Source organism: Electrophorus electricus, chromosome 14 (assembly GCF_013358815.1).
Source record: "Electrophorus electricus isolate fEleEle1 chromosome 14, fEleEle1.pri, whole genome shotgun sequence".
Classification (NCBI taxonomy): Eukaryota; Metazoa; Chordata; class Actinopteri; order Gymnotiformes; family Gymnotidae; genus Electrophorus; species Electrophorus electricus.
In genome coordinates, this window is record NC_049548.1 from 14,880,923 (window position 1) to 14,902,599 (window position 21,677).

The 21,677-nt window shown below is 39.7% G+C and overlaps 1 protein-coding gene across 3 annotated transcripts; it reads right to left on the bottom strand.

The window, feature by feature from the left end:
• Positions 1–3,371: 3,371 nt before the first annotated feature.
• LOC118242428 (nucleophosmin-like) lies at positions 3,372–21,326 on the bottom strand. Of its 3 annotated transcripts, XM_035533698.1 has the most exons (5): positions 10,983–11,041; positions 10,738–10,801; positions 8,490–8,565; positions 6,386–6,505; positions 3,372–4,878 (listed from the first exon to the last, which is right to left on the bottom strand). In XM_035533698.1, exons 1-5 carry the CDS (start codon positions 10,991–10,993, stop codon positions 4,808–4,810), a joined length of 342 nt encoding a protein of 113 aa, XP_035389591.1. In that variant the 5' UTR covers positions 10,994–11,041; the 3' UTR covers positions 3,372–4,807. The 3 variants fall into 3 exon arrangements, 1 of the variants encoding a protein (XP_035389591.1); XR_004776854.1 differs by lacking the exons at positions 3,372–4,878; positions 8,490–8,565; positions 10,983–11,041 and adding an exon at positions 21,239–21,326 and having other exon boundaries at positions 6,236–6,505; XR_004776855.1 differs by lacking the exons at positions 3,372–4,878; positions 8,490–8,565; positions 10,983–11,041 and adding an exon at positions 12,176–12,238 and having other exon boundaries at positions 6,236–6,505.
• Between the last annotated feature and the right edge of the window lie 351 nt (positions 21,327–21,677).

Below are 21,677 nucleotides of genomic sequence, written 5' to 3' on the forward strand. Positions count from 1 at the left end.
AATTTATGTTTAGGTAACAAAGTCAATTTTAACAAGTAATAAAATCCATTTTACTCAAGGAAACATAGCACAATTATTATTATTATTATTGTTGTTGTTGTTGTTGTTGTTGTTGTTGTTGTTGTTAGAGTAGAGAATGGAGTCCTGGATGCCTGGCCCACCGACCAATACTGGCTATCTGTAATGGAATCTGTATTGTATTCATTAATATTTTATGTTTCTATGTTCATTTGTTCCTGGTAAAGGCTGTCAACGCACTTGACCAGAAGAGTAACTGAACTGTAAAATCGGAAGGGCAGACTGTCACCCCCTGCTTTGGAAGACACACAGACCCAAAGCAAAAATCAGAGCTTGCTATGGAAAATCTGCAACCCAGTTTAGGTGTGCAGTTCTGGACTTCACTTTAAGATGTAATGATAGACATAGACTAAGGGCAAAATGTGTAGCTTAGCGAGGCAGACATATAATAAGTTCTAGTGTAAGGTGAATGAATTTAAAGCCCACTTAGCTGCAGAGATCTTTCAGGCTGCAGTCTGAGCAGCAGTGAGAGTGGTGTTCCTATTCAGGCATGGAATGTCACAGTTATGCAGCCGCATAATGCGTCATTCAAACACATGCCTGTTACATTCCATACTTTAATAAATCTAAATATATTCCTCAATGTGTGGTCCTTTCAACAGGATATATGTTGACATTTTCATTATTAGTGTTAGTGTATTACTTTTTTTTTTTCCAAGCATCCTGGATCACAAATCGATGAAAACCATAAATGAAAATGGTGGGGATTATCTCTGCATTATCAGGATACATCTCTAAAAATTCACCCAATACAAATATACACAGAATTTGGGCACAAGTAAAGGACCATTCTGCACATCACATAGAAATAGAACTTGAGGTACCCAAATGTTCTTCTTTTGTTCTGCATTTACAGCATTTGTCAGATGGCCTTTTCCAGAATCACTTACATATTTATCACTATGGCAGTATGTCCCCGCTCTGGTATTCAAACCCATGACCTTTGTGTTGCTAGCATCTTACTATAGTTGTAAGTGAGAAAAAATGACTCCCTTAACGAGCATAATTATCCAGTGTTCAAAAGAGTGATGTATTCTTGGATCACTCTTCTGGCCTCAACATCCACTTAGATCTAACAAATGTATCCTCGTTGTACCCAATCTACATTTGCATGGATTATAGGCATACAGCAATGTGCATATGAGCAAGAATCAAGAGACACACCTAATTTAAAAGGTTTATAGAGACTGGGCTGGTCTGTTTATATACTTATTGAATATAGAACTTGTTGCCAAGATGCTCATTCAACTACTATTAGTATTCTATGCATTTATTCTGTCACACATGCATTCTCGAGATCTGTGCATAGAGATCATGCAGTAGATCAGCAAATCAAGTGTCCCAAGTATGAATGTGCTTTTTAATTGGTTTCTTTGTAAAAGATTCATGCCTTTGCCTGCTTTCGGTTTGCATGTGTTTTATGTTGGCATTCTTTAGTTTAGCCATGGTGGTGAAAGTCTTAAAAGGGCATATAGGATTACACACTGGAACCAAAAAAGGACCTAAGATCAGTGATCAAAAACCCTACTGAGAGGACAGAGCAGAGGAACCAACAGAGAACAGCAGGGGGTGAAGCAAGCTTCCCTGCAAACCCCAGACATGCACCAGATGTCTGTGAGAAAAATACAAAATAGAAAGACAAATATGTGAGAGAAAAAGCTGGAGAAACACTGATATAGGGCTTACAAAGCGAATTATAATGACTTGGCCTTCATCACAGTCAGGCAGATAGTTTGGAAATGGAAGAAATTTAGCTCTGCATTGTAAGATTTAGGAGGAATCTCTGCTGCAAAATGTCAGCGTGTCTGTCTGTAATCTTAAACACAAAACAATGGGTCATCATCCAGAACATTCCAGTGACAATAATCCATAACACTGAAGAAAAAAAAAAAAACAACAGAAGAAATTTGATAGGGTCCTGCCAAAATATGTCATGACTCCTTGGCAACACTGACTAGCAACTTAAGGAAGTTTGTGGTTTAGGACCCTGCCAATGAAGAAGGCAACACTAAGTGCAAGATCATTTCATCAGTGTTAGTAAATTCAAGATAATTTCATCAATGTTGCTAAGTACAAGAACATTTAATCAATGTTACTAACACAAGATCATTTCATCAGTGTTACTAACACAAGACAATTTCATCAATGTCCTTGATAATGATTTAGGTGTCTTTCCTATAGAAGTGGATACAGTTAAATCTAAATGAAAGTTTGCAATAAAACATCCTAGCATCCTCCCTGGAGTCTAAAATAGACTTCAGCTGAACCACCTATCACACCCTATTATCATTTAACAAACCTGAGCCAGTTGACTGAGGTCTGAAAATGCCTGTACATTTCCCACTCTGATGAACTGATAAAGGCCTTTGGACGAGTGGAAAAATGCCTTCAGGATTACATTGCAAGTCCAGACACCTTGATTTATCAGTGCTAGACAGTTCAATTACCTGGATGACTTAAACACGCTGCAGCCATAGTCGTCAAAAGCATCTGGGTTTCTTGGATTACAGTGTGTAGAGTACTGTGTGTAGGAATTACAGTGTAGAGATTAGTGTGTAGAAATTGCAGGGCTAATTGAGGCAGCGAGAGACGAGAGAGGGCATCCCGGTTTTTAGCAGGTGCGTAAACCGAGTTTCTGAAGTTTCTGGTCTCGCTCAGGAGGTTTTAGAGACAATCCTGCTCCAGTGACACCATCATCTCATGAAGGACTTGAGCATCGGTGCATGAGATGGGCAGAAGTGTACGAGTTGCTTCAAGTGTCTTAAAGCAGGAAGATCCATCCCTAGTATCCATCTCTAGTCATGATCACCCAGAAATATACACCATGCTGGCTTGACTATAACAGCAGTTTGACTGTAACAGTAAGTTAAGTGTGTTGTAATCACATATATGGGATGGACTAGCAGTTACTAATTCATTTCCTGTTCAGGAAGGCAGCCTCCTTCTGTGCAAGAAAGGGCCAACTAAGGTAAAGTGATTAGTAATGGATGATGGAACAGTGGAATATCACTTACACTCTCCACTCTTTTCTATTCTGCAGACTGAAGGGGATATGTTGGCAAATGTAAACAAAAATAAAGTATATGACCTGTGGTTGGCTTATTCATGTCTTCCATATATTGATCAAAGATTTTAGAAGCTATCCAGTTGAACTGAGGGATAAAGTGTAGCTCAAGAAAAGACATGACATCATTATGGGTGACATCATGATGGATAACCCAGCATGAAACATAAAAAATGACTATGATTATTACACTGGGTTCATTTGTTTAATTTTTTCATTTGTTGTAACAGAAAATGATCAGTGTACTTGCACAACAAGCAGACAGAATAGATCGTCAAAATGTAATGTTATATTGGTGATTTTTGGGGCGTGCAGGAGGAGAGAATGGATGGATCAATATTCTTAGTATTTCCCAGATCTACAATAGTCAGATTTTCGCTCTTCTTAAAACAGCAGTGCTGGGAAGAAGTGGAGGCCCAGCAGATAGACTCTGGAGAACACCTGTCTAGCAGCGGCGTGTCTGGCAGTGGAGGGCAAGCCAAAGCCACGGGGCTTTCAGTCTGAATACAGGGCTCTGTTCCCTGTGCCAGTCATCACATTCCAGCAGAGGCATGGCAGAGCAGGGGGCAGGAGACAGCCCGGTGGCCGCCAGGCCTGGTCAGGCTCCCACTCATCATACGGCAGGCCACTTGACAGCCAGCCTGGACTCTAACAAGTCCACTCAGTAGAGGGGCAGACATCCAATCATTCACACTGTATTACACTGCACCACAATACATATCACTCCACAACACTGCATTTCACTGCACCGCATTGCCCTATGCTGCACCACACTGCATGGCACTGCATTACACTGCACCTTGCTGCATCGCACTGCAATATGCCACAAGCATTTTCTTCTGCTTTTCTTGGAAGTAGGCATGAAGGGACATTTGTTAAGGATAAAATCATGATAACTGGATATATGACTTTCTTTTTTCTGGGACATTTAGTAAGATAGAACCTTCTGGTTGAGCAAAGCTGGATATATTTCCTACCTCACATACAGGATATTCCGTGCCATATCTCACTTCTGAATAGAATAGAATAGAATAGAATAGCCTTTATTGTCATTGTACACTGTATGGGCACTGATGTAACTGATGCCAGAGACTTTCTCTGCAGCTAAGAAAAGTGAGATATTCTTTAGAAAGCTGTTTCAGAGCAGATGTTTTGGCATTCACATGTATGTAGATTTTATATTCTATGATTCCCCCATGAGTGTAACGCTGCTTCCCCAGCAGCATTCTGCTGGTAAGCATGCAGGTGCTAATTCTGTTCTGCTCAGCTGCACTCCTTCAGAGAAGCAGCACTCCCCAGCTAAGTGCTTTTCCCACTGACATACGCAATCCAAAAGAGGAAAGGTTTGATAATGAGCAGATGTGTTGAATTAGGTTAACATGAGCAGGGAAAACTCTAAAGCGATTGTTATGTGAAATTGAGTAAGAATTATTCCATATAAACTATAAAAAAAAATAATAATAATAATAATAATTTAAAAATGGACAAAATTAAAAATGAATTGTTGCTTTGAAATCTTCCGATTTTAGGTCCTAATCAAAGGGGAAATTATACAAAGTTGGAAACTTGCAATTGCCCTTGGTTTCTTCACTTCTGTATGGAGCTGGGTTCATGGCAGCATCCCCTACAGGTTGTTTCATGTTACTGCAGGGAGCCAGAGCTGCTCTAAGTCAGCATTCTATTATTCTGTTGTGGTGAGGAACTCCATGTTTTCATCTCCTTCAGATCATCAGCAGCTATGGAAACAGTGAGTCATCCAGTAGAATCACACTCACACACACAGACAAACACACACACACACACACAGAGAGAGAGAATGGTCCAGCAGGGATGCTCAGAATAAAGTTCAAAGCTGTAGGACACTGTAAAATATATCATGTTTCACATGTAGTAGAACAACTGTTACTATTACATAACACACTTAGGCCTAAAAATAGAAGCAATTATTACATCAATACCATGAAATGAGGCAGTTGCATGTTGTCCAACTGACGTGTGCTAGGTACAAACACACTTAACTATGACGTACATTAGTCAACTATAATTTACTAACCATTATCTTAAAGACAGAATACACATTGAGTTACTCAATACGTAAACTGTGTTAGAGGATAAAGTGACAAGAATAATTAGAAGAATCTGAAAATGTTTTTTTCCACTTTTTTTTATTGATGGTGCTTTAGTAACTGTGTCATATTTATTAGTTTAATTGAATATCTAAGACGATATCTATTGTTTTATTTTAATGTTTATTCCATATAAACCATTCAATTTGGAATTATAATCCAAAAGTTTACTTAATGATGTTCCCCAAGGGCATGGCCCATGGGTGCGTGGCCTGTGGGGGCATGACCTGTGGGGGCATGACCTGTGGGGGCATGGACTGCATGGGTGTACTCTGTGTCAGGCTGAGGTTGTGGCAGATGGACAGTTTGGAGTGAGTCTGAAACATTTGCTTCATATAAATGTGTGAGACCATCAATGGGGCAAATGACTGTGCCTGGTGGGAAGGGAGTGTTTTGTTTGTGTGTGTGTGTGTGTGTGTGAGAGAGTAACTGTTGGTGGGCATGTGACTCAAATAGCTTTAGTATTCAATAAGTTAAGAGGAAAGAATCTAACAATCTATTATTTTAGTAATGAGTGTGGAATGTGTCCGAGAGCATGGTGTCAGGTGTCTTTGGAATATAAAATCTACATACATGCGAATCAGGTGTCTCTCTAATATCTGTGTAAGCACTTTGAATTGCCACTGTGTGTGAAGAGTGCTATACAAATCAACTTGCTCTGTCTTTCCCATTTTTCTATGTTTCTCTTGCTTTCTCTCATTCATTCTCCTTTTGTATTAGCATTCATCTCGACCCCAGCTCTTCTCAACCACATCTCCTGCAGCTTTGTCTGTTCTCGTCTCATTTTTGGCCCCAGAGAAATAAATTTTTCATCCCAAAAAGCTATATTTACACTGAGATAGATAGATAGATAGATAGATAGATAGATAGATAGATAGATAGATAGATAGATAGATAGATAGATAGATAGATAGATAGATAGATAGATAGATAGATAGATAGATAGATAGATAGATAGATAGATAGATAGATATCGTACAAGCCCCTCTTTTTTGTGGGGCTACATAGTGTGTGTTGGTGCACCAGTACAGGAAGCAGCACAGTAACAACCGCATGAAGAGTGTGAGTGGTGATCTGCAGAGCTGAGGAGGGTGAGGGGCATTTTCTCCACCCACACCTGGGCTGGAAGGTCTCTGCCAGCATGTGGTCACTCTGCCATGGAGAGAAGATTTGTGTGATGAATCAGAGGTTGGTGCTCTGTATATGCCCACGTCAACACACAGTACTGGGGTCCAGCCTAGAATGAACCATACGCACACAGAGTGTCATCTTCTGTTCGATTAGCATGAAAACAAGTATGTCTAAGTAAAGAGGGTTTGCTATATTAAGTCCTTTTTGAATGTAACAATTATACACTGGTGCATACACACATATGTGCAGGCAAAATATACACACACAGTTCTACACGTAGCCATGAATAATACATTTACATGAATGCATTCTCACCAGGAACAGGTGTAAAAGGCTGCAGCATATGTTTTGAATGGTCAAGGGAGTCAGTGCTTATGGTATCAGTTGATTTTATGAGCACACTCTCAAGTTACAGACACACCCACATACAGCACTCTGTCTTGGCCTCTCAGGAGTGATAACTGTGTGAGACCAGGAGATCTGACCAGTTGTTCGGATTACATTCACTTATGGTCCAAGACTCACTCACATGCTTACATTATGATCCAGAAAAAAAATGGAAATTACAATGATTTAAGTCTGTTATGACCCGGTCCAGGCTGTGGGTGTAACCAGCAATGGATATGTAATGTAATCTTCAAAAGATTACAACCTGGGTTTCTCTAAATTGACTTTCCAATTGCAACAGCTGTAAATGTGCATTCAAAAAAACAAATTTTTGCTGAATGCAATTGGACATTATTCACTACAACTGGAATAAAACTAGTTTATGGGACTCCATAAATAAAACTGGATTAAGAAGTTTTACAACACTTGGCAACTTGCCATCCACTGGCACATAAATAGTCTGCATGGTTTCCAGCACAGCCTGTGCTTTTTCCCTGTGACCAGGCGAACAGATGCCGATCACAGAAACATTCCTGCTTCCACTGAGAGTGATTGTCAGTGAAAAGTCACTTTTGTGTGAAGCATGGCAGTATTCCCACCCCCCTTTATTTTCACATTCCACAGTTATGGTTGAACCAAAGGCCAAAACACAGAAGGGTTAGAACTATCCTCACCCAGAGCAAATCAGGAGCTCTCTGTGTCAAGCGCTGACATTTTTAACGATGCCTCCTGCTCTTTATACCCTCTTCCTCTTCAGTCTCCCATCCCAAAATGTTACCCAGACTCAGTCGAAGCTCTCCTGACAGGCTTCCAGACTGTTCTTCCTCAGCTATTTCAAAATGATGTTTCTCTTCAGAAGAATAGAGCTGTTCATTTTCAGAGACAGAGGACAGAGAGCGGGAATGAGGGGCGAGTCTTTGTGGAAACTGCTGTCTGTCACACCACCCATCCTGTACTCTGTCGTTCTTTTTTTTTCTCTCGCTTTTCAGAAGACAAAGAGGGACGGTCAGGGAAACAGAGCCGTCAGTGTGCTTGTTCTTTAACCCCTGTCCCAAGCAGGTTTTTCAAAAGAATAGACTGAAATAAATCATTAACGACTCTATTCACAGACTGAAATTATTAGCATTTAACCCAGTCTATAAGCTGATATCCTGTACTAATGATGGTGAAATAAAAAAATGTAAAAACCCACTAAGACTGAATAATGAAAACATTGTTTTTCAGTTGTGGGCCGTCCCTGTTTCCACAAATATTTAGTAATTCATTCTTGAAAACAGAGATCAAAATTATACACATATATTTACATCTGATAGTACTGAAACTACCATTCATTAAAGAGACATACACTGATGATGTTGTCAGGTGTTGGGCCTGATTAGAGTGCAGGTCTATCCACTGTGGTCTTTAGCGCTTCAGTTCAGGGAAGATGGACAGACAGGGTACCAACAGCTGGGAATGTCAGCTAAGCTATGTGTATATACAGTTAAGGAGAGGACACCAGCAGCTCCTGTGTGGTGACACCGTGTCGTAGTTCTCCTCTTTTAGAATACAGGAATGCAGCACTACTGACGCTCTCTCCCACATGATTGCAAATGCTATGGGTGTTGCTCTTGACTACTACTATGTATGTTTGTACTATGTACTTATTTATGTAGTTATTTTGTCTGAAATAATAAGAAGAAGATTGAAAGAAAGCCACCTACTGAGAAATAGGTGGGAATAATAATCATCCTCGTCATCATCATCATCATCGTCATCGTCATCATCATCGTCATCGTCCTCATGATAATAGGCAGCGATAGAGGGATCGAAGCACCCTTGTGAGTCTCTGACACAAAGCTCACTGGACATACTAAGCTCCCCCTGGGGCTATGTGGCAACCCGATTTTGTTGCTCCTTTGACTTTTATAAGAAGTTAGAACTTTTGATAGAACTAATTTTCTATACAAACTGGAAGAAAATATGCTTCGATTATAAGCTTTACTGCCCAAATGCTGAAGGGGGTCATTAACAATGCTCTTTGCTAGAGTGCATCATACTTGGGAATTGGCCCACACACACTTGTGCTGCCAGATTGTTACTCAACTTACTGAGCCACAAAAGACACTGAAAAGCTGAGTTTTTTCATTATGGTCTAAGAAACTAAGAATATTTTGTATTTACATAGTTAGAATGTGTACTGTTTACAGTACTAAAACCAGATTTAGATGAATGCACTCTTCAGTTACTGACATGTATTTAGTAGGAGTCCAAAGACAGGAATAAGTGTCTTACTAGTACTGATTAATGTGTTGCAACCACATAGTCTCAAAAGGTCAATATTTTGATAATTATTTAATTTCAGACTCTGTAGAGCATTTGAACACCAATTTTGATGGTATTTCATGAAAATCCCTGCACTATTTTGGAAAAAAAAAAGTGGTTTTTTGCAACCAGTTGGCAACTGCAGAAAAAATATTACAACCCTTGTAATTGCAAAGTTGTCAATCTCTCTGGAGTGCATGATTTGAATCTAATTTCATGTTCCTTTGATAAATCATGTAAGAGATATGCTTGTATTTCTACGTAAACTCAGCAGTAGCGCCCTTTGGTCAAATGTATTAATATTTTGGAGGCTTGAACAAAGTCCCTTTCTGAACATACCATGCAAGTTTCATCACTGGCCAATGCTAAGTCTGATGACATTTAATTGGCAGATGGCAGTCATGTTTTAGAAGTTATGACATCATCAAGTATCCTGATAGAAGATCGCACACAGATGCCACAAGCAAAGTTTTGACTTGATCACACAAATGGTGGATGAGAAACAGTTTTTTTGCATATTATAGCACCCCTTATTGATCAACATTGGCCAGTTTGTATCTGTCATATTCTCTATCAGCTTATCAAATTTCATGAAGATTGATGAAAGCATTGTTGAGATTCAACTATTTAAGTAAATTAAGCTGTCTCCAAACTGGTGATTGACAAATGACAGCCACACGGTTTGCAAATTTCAAAGTATTTTTGGTGAGTACTGAGGTTCATACTCTTGCAAGTATTGCAAATTATCAAAAAATCCATCTTGGCTAAAATTTAGCGGTGGAGCTTGTGGAATTCCGGCAAAGCCAAGGATTCATATTTTTTCTTAAATTTTGAGTCTATGACTTAGGCTAAGCTTGTGTAGTTAAGGCCAATTTTAATTTCTCTATGCCTTACAGTTTGGTCTGCATGATTATTTTAAGGGTAGAATCAGAAGAAGAAAAACCCTAAACAAATACAACAAGGCTCCAGTGCCTACAGTGCTTGGATCCCTAATAATAGTTCACCCTTGAGAATGTACATTGATGACATGCACATATTCTGTGATGGAACAAACCTAGGCATTCGGTTTCTGCATCCCAGAACATTCTGAAAATGTTCATGCCGAGTTGAAATCTAAACTTCTTGCAATGTTAATTCTACACCAGTAATCAAGGCTCAGTGGAATCAACCTCCAGTGCCTTAAGGCACAGTGGGATTTATTATGCTGTGATGCATTAGATGTCATTCAACACTGAGCACTGCAGGCTGACCCATGCTTGGATTCCACTGGCATCCTATGTGCCCACAGCCACATGTAGTTTTATTTTTTGCATGCATGCTCTCTCTTACTAGGCTACTCACTCACTCTCTCTCTCACTCTGTGTGTGTGTGTGTAGGCTGCTGTCTCTCTCTATTTCTCTTTAGCTGGCACTCTCTCTCTAGGTATCTTTCTTTGAGTGGTTGTCTCTCTCTCGGTGGCTGTTGAACTCTCTGTCTCTCAGTTGGTTGCTGTCTGTCTCTGTAGATGTCTCTCTCTCTCAGTTGGCTGCTGTCTCTCTCTAAGGCTCTTTCTCTCTGTAGATGGCTGTCTCTCTCAGTCTGTCTCTCTCTCAGTTGGTGGCTCTTTCTATATGCTTATGGAGTGAAACTCTAGCTGTCAAGACTCACTGGTTGAACACTGTTCTTTACCAAGATCCAGAGAAGAGCAGGCCTCCCACAAAGACACTCCTTCCTGGAGAGAGAAAAGGAGAGAGAGAGAGAGAAAAGGAGAGAGAGAGAGAGAGAATTTCTGTAATATGAGCATCACGTGTGAAGTGAGGAGTTTCTTGCCTACCAGTTAAAACAGTCACAGCTGTAGCATGTGCTGTAATACCTTGCCAGGGTGAAACAAGCTAAATGTATGTTATACTTACATCAACCACATTTAGCAGACGCTCTTATCCAGAGTATGACAGTACTGTGCTATCTTGAACCCATGATTATGGCTTTGCTATCACCTCTGTAATACCATATGCCTCCACCCCAGATCAGTTTTAGCTTCACTCTATCTTCATACAGAGAGGACACCAACCCTGGGGCAGATGGCCTCATTGTACCCAGCCCTGATTTGCCCCTCTGATGTGCAGAAGTCTCATATCAACACTACAGCTGGCTCCCTGCTCCCAGCAGGAGCACTAAGACCCCTTTATGCAGTTTAGGAGTACAGTATCCTAACACAGGGAACCACAGAAGCCTGGAGGTGACAGTAGCTAAGAGCAGAACAGCTGACCTAACCCAAGCCTAAACTGTGATTGGTATATGCCATTCGGAATGGAGTTACACTGAGTGGGATGGATTTTATTTCTTTGAAAACATGATTTCAAACCTACAGAGAGTCACAGGGTCACAAGGTCATGTGCAGTGACATCATAAATCAGGCCGTGCAGTCATGCTCTTCCTCCAGTGTTGAGACTGACCATAGAGACAGCAATCACATACAGATACACATACACCAAACACACATGCAAACCCCCCCCCACACACACACACACACACACACACACACACACACACACACACACACACGCAGCTCCCCGCCCCACACGTGTGCAGACCTGCAACCATGCCAAATATATGTGCAGACCCACACACACCAAACATACATGCAGACGCACATACGCCAAACATGTTTGCAAACTCACACATGCCAAACGCATGCAGAGCCACACAGACAAACACAGTTTGATGGTTGCTCTGATAACAGGGCTTTTCCCTCTATTTGCCTGCTAGCAGACCCAGGCTAAAGCACTGCAGAATGCTAGTGTGAAGAGTTCAAAGACTCAGATTTTCCAAAGCTATCACTCAGCATAGTGCAGTATTCTCAGATTTCCTAAGATATTGCTCAGCATGCTGTATTTTTTTTCATTTGATATCTAGAACACAATCAACAAACATTTTCTTCAGTTAATAAAAAGAAAATTATTTTGGCAAAGCTTCAAACAATATTCATTGGATACACAAGAATTGTAAATGTCTTTTACATAACCATAAGCAAACATTCATTACAAAATACAATTATCCATATATTGTCATGCAGACCTAAAAACACCATTTTAAACACACTTACCTAAGATATATTTTGCCAGTGAACAAACAGTAATGCAGTTAAGTCCTTTCATACAGGAAAAACTGAATGAGTGGAGGACCATAATTAGAGCAGGTGGTTCCAGACAGATCTATTACATATTAACACATATGTTGAATATAAAAATATTGAACAGGCCAAACTGACCTTCATTTGGAATAAAGAAATGCAAAGAGGAAATATTTATACTGACACCTTGTGGTCTGGATGTTTAAGCTATTCCTTACTAAATATATGTTAAACATGGCCCCTTCATATGGATCATAAACTGATTCAATTGGGGACTGCAAAGCACTTTGATTCTTCATGTTATGTGAGCTGCACTTGATATAAAAATGCAAAAATAATAAATAATTACCTGCAAAATATTTCTTGCTACTTTTTGGTGATAAAAATGTCTTATTGCTCCTTTAAATAGAAACAGTGACTAGAGTGACATCTGCATTTAGACTTATGGAAAGACATTGGAAAATAGTTGTAAACTGTGCTCAATACCACATATTTAATAGTCGTGATGCTTGTGCATTAGTGCAATCTGTAAGAGGAAGAGAACCAGGAGAACGTCATAGACCTCAAGGCTCAACCCCTGAAGGCTATGGTATGTTTTTGGTTCACATGTCTTTATCTTATGATGAAACATTTAAAATTTTCATTTTAATTTTAGAATTGTGTTTTGAAAAAAATAGGATATAATTTCAGAAAATGTGTTTTAAAAACTGAAAACATGATGTTTTGGGCTACAAGCTGATTCTATGTGGTGGATAGAAGGTATATGGAATATTTCTTATTTATGGATCAGGGAATTCCACCAATGTTTTGGGAATAAATGTGTAATTAGCTAATTCATTTATACTTGGAAAGCCAGTAAACTTGGGTCTCACGGTGTGGGTCTGCTTTCGCGTTTAGCACGCCTGGTTTACTGGTGTCTGCCTACTTTCTGCAGCACAAAGAGTGTCAACCATTCCCCTGCAGGGCAGTGCTGGGAAGAGTCGCGACATTGTCCTGCTAGCTGCTTCTCATCCTACTGGAATACCATCGTCCCACATCAGAACTGAGTGTGGTTTTGTATGAAAAAGAGAGAGTGAGAGAGAAAGAGAGGATGTGTTAGGGAGATAAGGAGTTAGAATGGTGAGGGAGGCACAGGAGAGAGATACAGAAAGAGAGGGAAAAGGAGGGATTGTGACCAAAAATACAGCATGAGAGAGTGAGAGAGAGAGCTCAATAAACGATGTTTTTCAGCCTTACATCTGAAATGAGAAATCCAGTTAAAGTCAAGCAGACATTTCCTGTTGGCATTAGACTTTGCTACAGTCCTTCCATCTCTGGCCAAACGACAACCTGAACAAATGTCAGCAAGACCGTGTCAGCCAGGGGCTAGAGGGACCCCTGGTCGGAGAAAGTCAGTAAGAAGAGGAGGAAAGAGAGTTAATATGGAAGAACTGAAAGTGTTCCACTTCTCACAGGACACCATGAGGACGGGACTATGCCCCACCACTCTGCAGTCAGCAGCCAATCAGAACACATGCTTGTGACCAGCGATGTGTGTTCTGTCTGTATATGCTGTGTAGACACACCCTGATTGTACAGGCACTGTGTGTCCTGATGTTCTTAATGTGCAAGATGAAGTGCACTGCATGCAGTGATAGTTGACTTTACTTTCCCTTTGTGGATTCTGGATTCTGAATGTAAAATCCAGAGTGGGTGCCAAAATGTTCAGGGTCATGTTAGCAAGAGAAAATCACACTAGTCATACACCTTTGTGTGCATGCTTGATCAACTGAGACAGACAGACACTCCCTCATTCACGCACACATATACACACAGAAACACATGTAAACACACATGCACACACACACACTTGCTTGCTAATTTACAAGACTTTTTTTCCCCACACACTGACAAGTAATTTTTTGTACTGAAATAATTAATCTACTTCTCTTTGTACTGCTACATTAGATTTTTATTTCTCCAGTATTAATATTATATAAAAATTTCCAGTACATGGTAATGCAATTTTTCTTAAAAGAATTGCATTTATGTGAGCGTGCAAAGTTTGTGGAGTTACAAATACATTTGCTGTAATCATAATAATAATAATAATAAAGTACACTATATACAATAAGGAGAGAGAAAATTATTAAAAAGAAAAATTATTAAAACCTAAATATCTCTCATTTGGAATTTCAGGTGATTATTTAATGAAACAAACATAAAATATAGAGCTGCAGATCAAACTTCTATCCTACTACATTCTGTCTGTCTCACTGTGCAGAGGCATAAGGTAACTAAATGAGTTAGTTTTCTTTTGAGGGGTCCCATGGGCCAGGTACTGGTACCAATGTCTGGAACTCCACCCTGGGCTGTGGTGGGGAGCCCTGGACAAAACAGGTACTGCATAAATAACTGGCCGCTCCACAATTCCTTTTTTTGTCACTTGCCTGGATGGTTCTCCTGTGTTTTCATTTTTTTACAGCAGAAAAAAATATATAGATAGATAGATAGAAGTATCTAAGATAGAAGCAGACCAGGTGATCTCTGTAGCTGAGACCATCCTGGCCTAATCCATCCCGGAGTGGCGACAAGTGCTGTAAATGGAAGTGAGTGGATGGAAACAGGCCTGTGGGTTTATTGTCCTCTTGAAACGATACTGCAGTAGGAAGTCTTGGCTGCTCGAGAGCTCTCAGGCTCAGAGATTTGCCATTTATTTGATTTCCCGAAGAGCATTTCTGGTATTCCAGAAAGTTCCTGCCTGCCCTGTCTATAGCTGACAGATTTTTCACAATGAAAACCACCAGTAGGACTAACAATGAATGCTGCTTTCTTTCAGACAGGAACTGGATGGAAACTCCAGTTTTTTAGTATAAACTCCAGATGATATAGTGAGTGTATGGGCAGGTATGTGTGCCTGTGTGAAACAATATGAGAAAAAAAGACAGTGAGACAGAAATGGAGAGACAGAGAGACTGAGCACAGCAGCGAGAAGGAACGGGGCTGCATGCAGCTTTGTGTGTGAGATGTTGAGGGGTTCAGGAATGCAGTTGGCCTTTGCTGGCTGTTCTAGTAATACGCAAACCATCCCTGGCATGCAAGGCTAGGCAGCCTCCATTACTTATAAATACACCCACTAGACAAGGGCTAGTGGGCCCAGAATTCACTGTGTGCCTTCACCGCTGCGTGCGCACGCGTGTGCGTGTGTGTGTGTGCACGTGCACATGTGCGTACATCCCTAAGTGCATGTGTACATGTGTTTATTTATGGGTAAAGAGAAAAACAAGCCCACGGAGGATCATCTTACAAGTGCCTCACAAGCCTGAGCACGAGCCTTATTCTCAACGCCACCATCCAGTATCACAGGATTATACAATGGCAGATCGATGAGTTGGGTTACCCTGGTGGGCAGGATGCCAGCTGAATGATGGACTCAATTAACATAAACATTCTAATTAGCAATTTTCATTGCAGAAGTATTCTGTCTGGGGCAGAGAATTCTTTCTCTGGGCATTGGATAGGTCATATGAAATGCAATAGGGAATTTGTATCAAAAATGATAAATGACTTCATTATTTTGGTTTCCTTAAAATATCTTGTTATCACATTCCTGGGTGGACTTTGGATCTTTTGATTTAAAACAGCGGTGTCTGCAATCATCTTACCCACAAGAATAAGCCATGACAAACTCATGCCACCTGGTATTAGATAAAGCACACAGTGAAAGAACTCAACCTTACATTTCCACATATATAAATGTGCAACATATATAAAACATACAATAGGCAGTGGATATCATATGAAATACACAGCTGAGGCATGTGTGGGTTTTTTTCTGCATGTGGTCTCCTGGCCATTAAAGGGTTTAAATAAGGCTCCACCAATCAGTAGATGCTGGAGTGCACATGTGGGCTGGAATCATGGGTTTGCTTCTAAAGCACATCCCTTCTGGAGCATGGGAGAAGGAGCCCAGGCCCAAACACACAGCCATGAATAAAAGACACCGCTTGTACAGTGTTTGGTTTACGGATTAGTTCTACAGTGCTTGGCTCTGTTGCAGATTTCTGCTGGGGATACACACTCTCAGCTCCCCTCTGTTTACGAGCCAGCCCAGTCACAGGATAATGCTATGGTAGTACTATAAAAGACAACCATTCTGGCTCCTATCAAAACAAAAAAATGCATTATTGATGCCACATCACTGTTTCTACTCAACAACACAACGAAAATGAACATTGGGAGGCAGGGGGACAGTTATCTGGATTTCTCGATGAATGACTTCTAAAATGTGATCTGATTTTCATTTGTCATCATATTAAAGTCTCATCTGACTGACAAACTCAGTATTTTACTGCTGTATCTTTACTGAACAAACCGTATAAACAAATTCATTCATAGAAAAAAAAATAGGTGAATATCAGAGCTGATTTGTGATCTGTATAATTTCTTCACTCAGTACAGAGCAATGTAATTCAGCCAAAAGAGTGCTTTTTATACGTCATGGTTTACTTCTAATTGGTTACAGCTCTAAATCAATCCTGTTTATGTTTTAGAAACAAACCCCACCTTAACTCATGCATGTGCACATATGTGCTTACACAGCTATGGCTTTACTGCTTTCTAGGGTCTAGCTTTGCATAACACATTTAATTGCCAAAAAACAAGTGTATAGTCATTCTGCAAAATATAAGGTACTGACATTTGATAAGGCTACAGAGGTGTTGTGCCTGTACTGAGACTGCCAAAATGAAAACATCAGAGAGGAATGTTGTCACATATCCTGATTCTTATGGCAGATGATTCTATTGTTAGAGTGATCGCTTTCTAGTCTTTAGTTACACAACAACCAACCAACTCATCTTACCAATGACTGAGAAAATGCGTTTAGTTATTTCTTAATCACAAACCTTCTGGTTACAGCTCTCTTGCTGACTGTTCTTTGGCTGAACTGATTTACCCAGTTCAAACAAATCACAGATTTCTGCAACTCTGTTTCACCCTTGAGGAAATGCACATTACATTCTCTAGTTGCTTAGAAAGTGGTTACACGATTCCTGAGTCACAGAGAAATAACATCCTAAAATTCACATCTTGAAGGTTGTGGGAAAGGCCTGCGAGGATGAAAAAATCACACCAAACATGCCATTTACTCCATTTCTGTCTTATCTTCAATTGTTTTGATGAAACATGGGTGAAAAGGCAGTGACACGCCTTTTCTATAAACACAGTTGTCGCCATCAGGCGCTGGACAGGCGAAAGCCCTGCATCTTAGCATCCATGAGGCATCTCAGGAAGGAAACCCGCGTTTCCCCTCCACATTCAGGTCATGGTCAGTACAGGTCAGGGGTGCGGCACGGATCTCCTCAATGACAGCAGTGCATACACAGAAAAGCATAGAAGACTGGCAGGCAACATGAAGTGCTTTCTACAAAATCTCCCTGCTCTGTAAGAAATCAATTTGGTCACCTTTTTTTTTTTTTTTTTTTAAATAGCATGGTAAAGTATTATGATATTTTATTTGAGTTTTTTATGCAGTTAAAATATCTGCATATTCCCAAACAAAGGATCCATTGTGGAATTCTGTACCAAGGAGACAAAAATGACCCCGTGCACTGTGCCAATGAAGGCTCCTTCCCATTTCCAAGTGATGGGCATCCCCTGCTAAAATTCTTAGACCATCTTCTCTACTTTGCACTTAGAAAAATCCAAGCAAAAAGTGAAAAGAGGCTTTACTTACCCAAAAATTACCCGTGTCCCGTATGTTCAAATTACACTCAAAGCCTCTGCAAAAGTTAGACCTGGTAGATCACTTTATCTGTCTAGATATCTTGGACCTATGAATTACACTGAACCATTGACTTTTTTGTGCAAATATTTGCAACAGATTAAGGGCAACACAAGATTAATTTTTACAAAAAAATTAGGTTGGTATTGGGTTGGTATTGTGTGGGTGATATTATCCTGAGCTATCTGGATCACTAACTGGATTAGGGGAAAGTATTGTTTAGTTCTTTAGAGGACCAAATTAGCCCTAGTTTAGCCAGCATAGCTCGTCAACTGATTAAACTGACTAAATAGTGATCCTTGTTGCCATAGCTACAACCTTTCTCTCTTCCTTCACCAGATGCAGCCATCTAAGTAAAATCAAAGCAATCAATGGTTTGCTATAAACTCAGTGTTACTAAGGAAGCTTTTAATATAAATGCATCAAAGATCATTAAACTGAAGCATAACACTGAAAATTAAAATCTCCTTTTCCTTTACAGTACAGGCAAGTTACAAACCTGTAAAGTTGCTTTTCCCTTGCAACAAACATCCTTGCTGCCAAGTGGACTTAATTGTGAGTTGTCTGCAGCACCAAGGTCACCATCAACCTCACCCACACAGTTCTAATTTGATCTGTTGGTGAAGACCAATCAAGTTCTCTCCAAACACCATAAGTAGCATTCTGATGAGCAAGTCCCGACTCCATAACACTCACCTCTTCTGAAATAGCAGTGACTGCAAAGAACAAAACTCATTTTCTCCTTGGTCTCCTCAGTAAGTCGGTCTTCATCTCTAAAGATATGCCATACCTACATAATATTATTTTTTACTGTGTACAACCACTTGGCTCTGATGTTTGCATGCTCTCCTAAAACACCACCAATGACTATTTCCCAAGAATGTGTGTTTAGGTCATGAATGTAATACACTGCCAACTTGTTTAGACAAGCTTCTACTTGACCTTGTAATCTCTTGAGAAGGTTTCTAATCTTAACAGTGCAGATTATAAGGTATAACATTCTGATGTATGGGTGACAAATCCAAGTCTAAACAGGTGTGTCAGACTTACTGCTCATTGTCCAAGTATTTTTGTTTTCTTTCAACAAAACACCTTTGATAAAATACTAAAACTCTACATAAATATCAGAGGAAACAGTAGATCTATGCAAAAAGCCTACAATTATATATTATGGGTCAGCAGTCACCTTTACTCTTAATGAATGTCTTGTTTTCTCTGATTCAACACACCTGATTAAACTCATTTGCTAATTATCAAGTCATTCATATACTAATAGGTTTTCATCTGAGCTACAGCTGTCATTATACCCAACTAGGTATTGCTAAAGGCTACTGAACATACATAGGAATAAAAGGGCTTAAATGATCCAGAATGGGAGTGCCATAGAAATAGAACCATGTTTCCCCGGAAAAGAATAAAAATAATTAGATTCTAAAACCTAATGTGAGTGCAAAAATTCAAACAGACCAGGAATCCGTAAAGAATGATAAAATGTATTTAGGCAGGCTCAGTGTATCGGGGTAAAGGCACTACTAACATCCATCAGCGCCCTCTTTTGGATAGTTCTAGGTTTTCACTTCACAGTCTTCACAAACATATAATTAGCATGTAAAATGTAACATACCTGTCATAACTGTTATAAGGTATTCATTAGGGGTACCAATGTATGCTCCAAATGTACTAATATGACGCATACCACAGTAAACAATGACAAATAACTGGGAAATATACATTTTGAATTGGAGGAACGTATATATATCACACATGCACACAAAACTGCGTAGTTGTTCTGACACATGCATAAATATCTAAGTAATTCTTATTTATTTACATGTTGTAAGTTTTTAAATCTTATTAAATAGAGTATGGCATACATCATTCAACAAATTTGGTAGTGTGAAAACTCGTCTTAAAGCAGAGTTAATGTGTTGAACGTGATTAACTACCACTAGGCACTAAACTAGTGCACACATCTTAGAAAAGAGGTCACAGATCTGCCCTGGTTGTCATTTCATCACCATTATATAATTCTGATGAGCGGGTGTCATTATGGTTTACTGATTGTTATTGAAGGTTTAAGTATCATAGAAATACATCACTAACCTGGTTTTTGATGCACTGGTATTTATGCCCTGCTGACTTTTTCTACATAGTTGTTTTCTGGGAGGGGGGTTGGTAGGGTCATGGAGGAGGAGTTAGACCTAATTGTTGCAACACTGCTTTTGGTTTCATGTAAGACCATTTGATGTGATCTTACCATTAGAACTGTGCTTCCTAAACCAGTCTTCCAGGTCTTGGAAGCGGTATTCATTCTGAGCTTGGAAAGACTAAACCATTGCTATACTATTCAAAGACAAACAGAAACAGGTAAGTATTTATAGAAAGAGACATGGAGACTAACTAGACACAGGTGAAACTAATACTCAGGGGACTGGAAACAAACAGGAGGATTATGGGGAATGTAGTTCAATGGAGGCAGGTTGGTGGCTGCAGATGTGACAGTAACACTGCCAAGTTGACAAATATAACTCCAGGTAGAGTGTAACAAAATGACATTAACTCTGCAATCTACAGATGTAAAAAAAACAAAACAAAAAAAACACATACTGTTAGTAAGATTAAGCTCTAATAGCATTAATGTTTTAACACCTTGGAAAGTTTAACACTGTAGTAGTGGATTCCATATATGCACCGTTCTAGTGTTCATTAACACCTACACTGTTGAATTTGTTTTTGAATTTGCTGTATCACTTACTTGTTAAGAATGCTGTTTGATGCTCTATTATAAATGTTTGATTGCATATAATGTTCTTTATTTTATTTAGGAGTCCAACCAAATCTCATCACACACATACTGAATTTGACGGTTTACAGGCAGAATTACAGGCAGTAAGCCTTGCTGAAGAAGAAAGATTTCAACATTTTACGAAGGCCCTGCATACCCACACTGATTCACACAGAACCTTTACACACATATGAGCATACATGATACATGCGGAAGGTAGAGAGCACTACAAAAAAAAATCTGGTGCTCTCTGCTGAAATGTGGATTTCAAGTAAAAAGATGACCGTATCTGACAGTAACTTATTAATTAAACTTAATTTATCAGAACTGGGATCTCAAATCCTGTGCGCTTGTGTTCTAGGTGAGCACATCACAGACAGTGTTCATCAGCAACTTCTGAGGATTTCATCCGAGTGGAAAATCAGGGAGCAATTTGGGTAGCAGGTATGAATCTCAGTCTATCCAAAATCAAGATGGATGTACTTACCTTGTTTTGGCTATACACTGAATAAAGTCATAAAGGAAGTCATGGATAATGCAGACAGGAGAAGTCAGCTGAAAAAATGCAACTGCATTGTAACATTTTTCCATCAAAATACTAAGGCTTCACTGAGCAGCCAGCTGTCTCCTGATGTCTTCCTACACTCAACTTCTTACACTCCTACGTTTACAATGCTGGAAAACTCCCTACAGTTAGAATGCTGGATAGCATCTCTGAGCAGCGATTCGCTATATGCGAACAGAAGGAAAATATTTGAAACAGAGAAAGGTGGATAAGACTGCAGTTATGGCACTCAGGACAGTCAACACCATGGCAGATGGGAAGGGTAACCATGGTTACACTCTAGTGTTCTTGCGTTCTGTATTTGTTGTGATTTGGGGAGTGTCTGCATGCATGCGTCTCGTATTCTCTTTCTCTGTCCTGG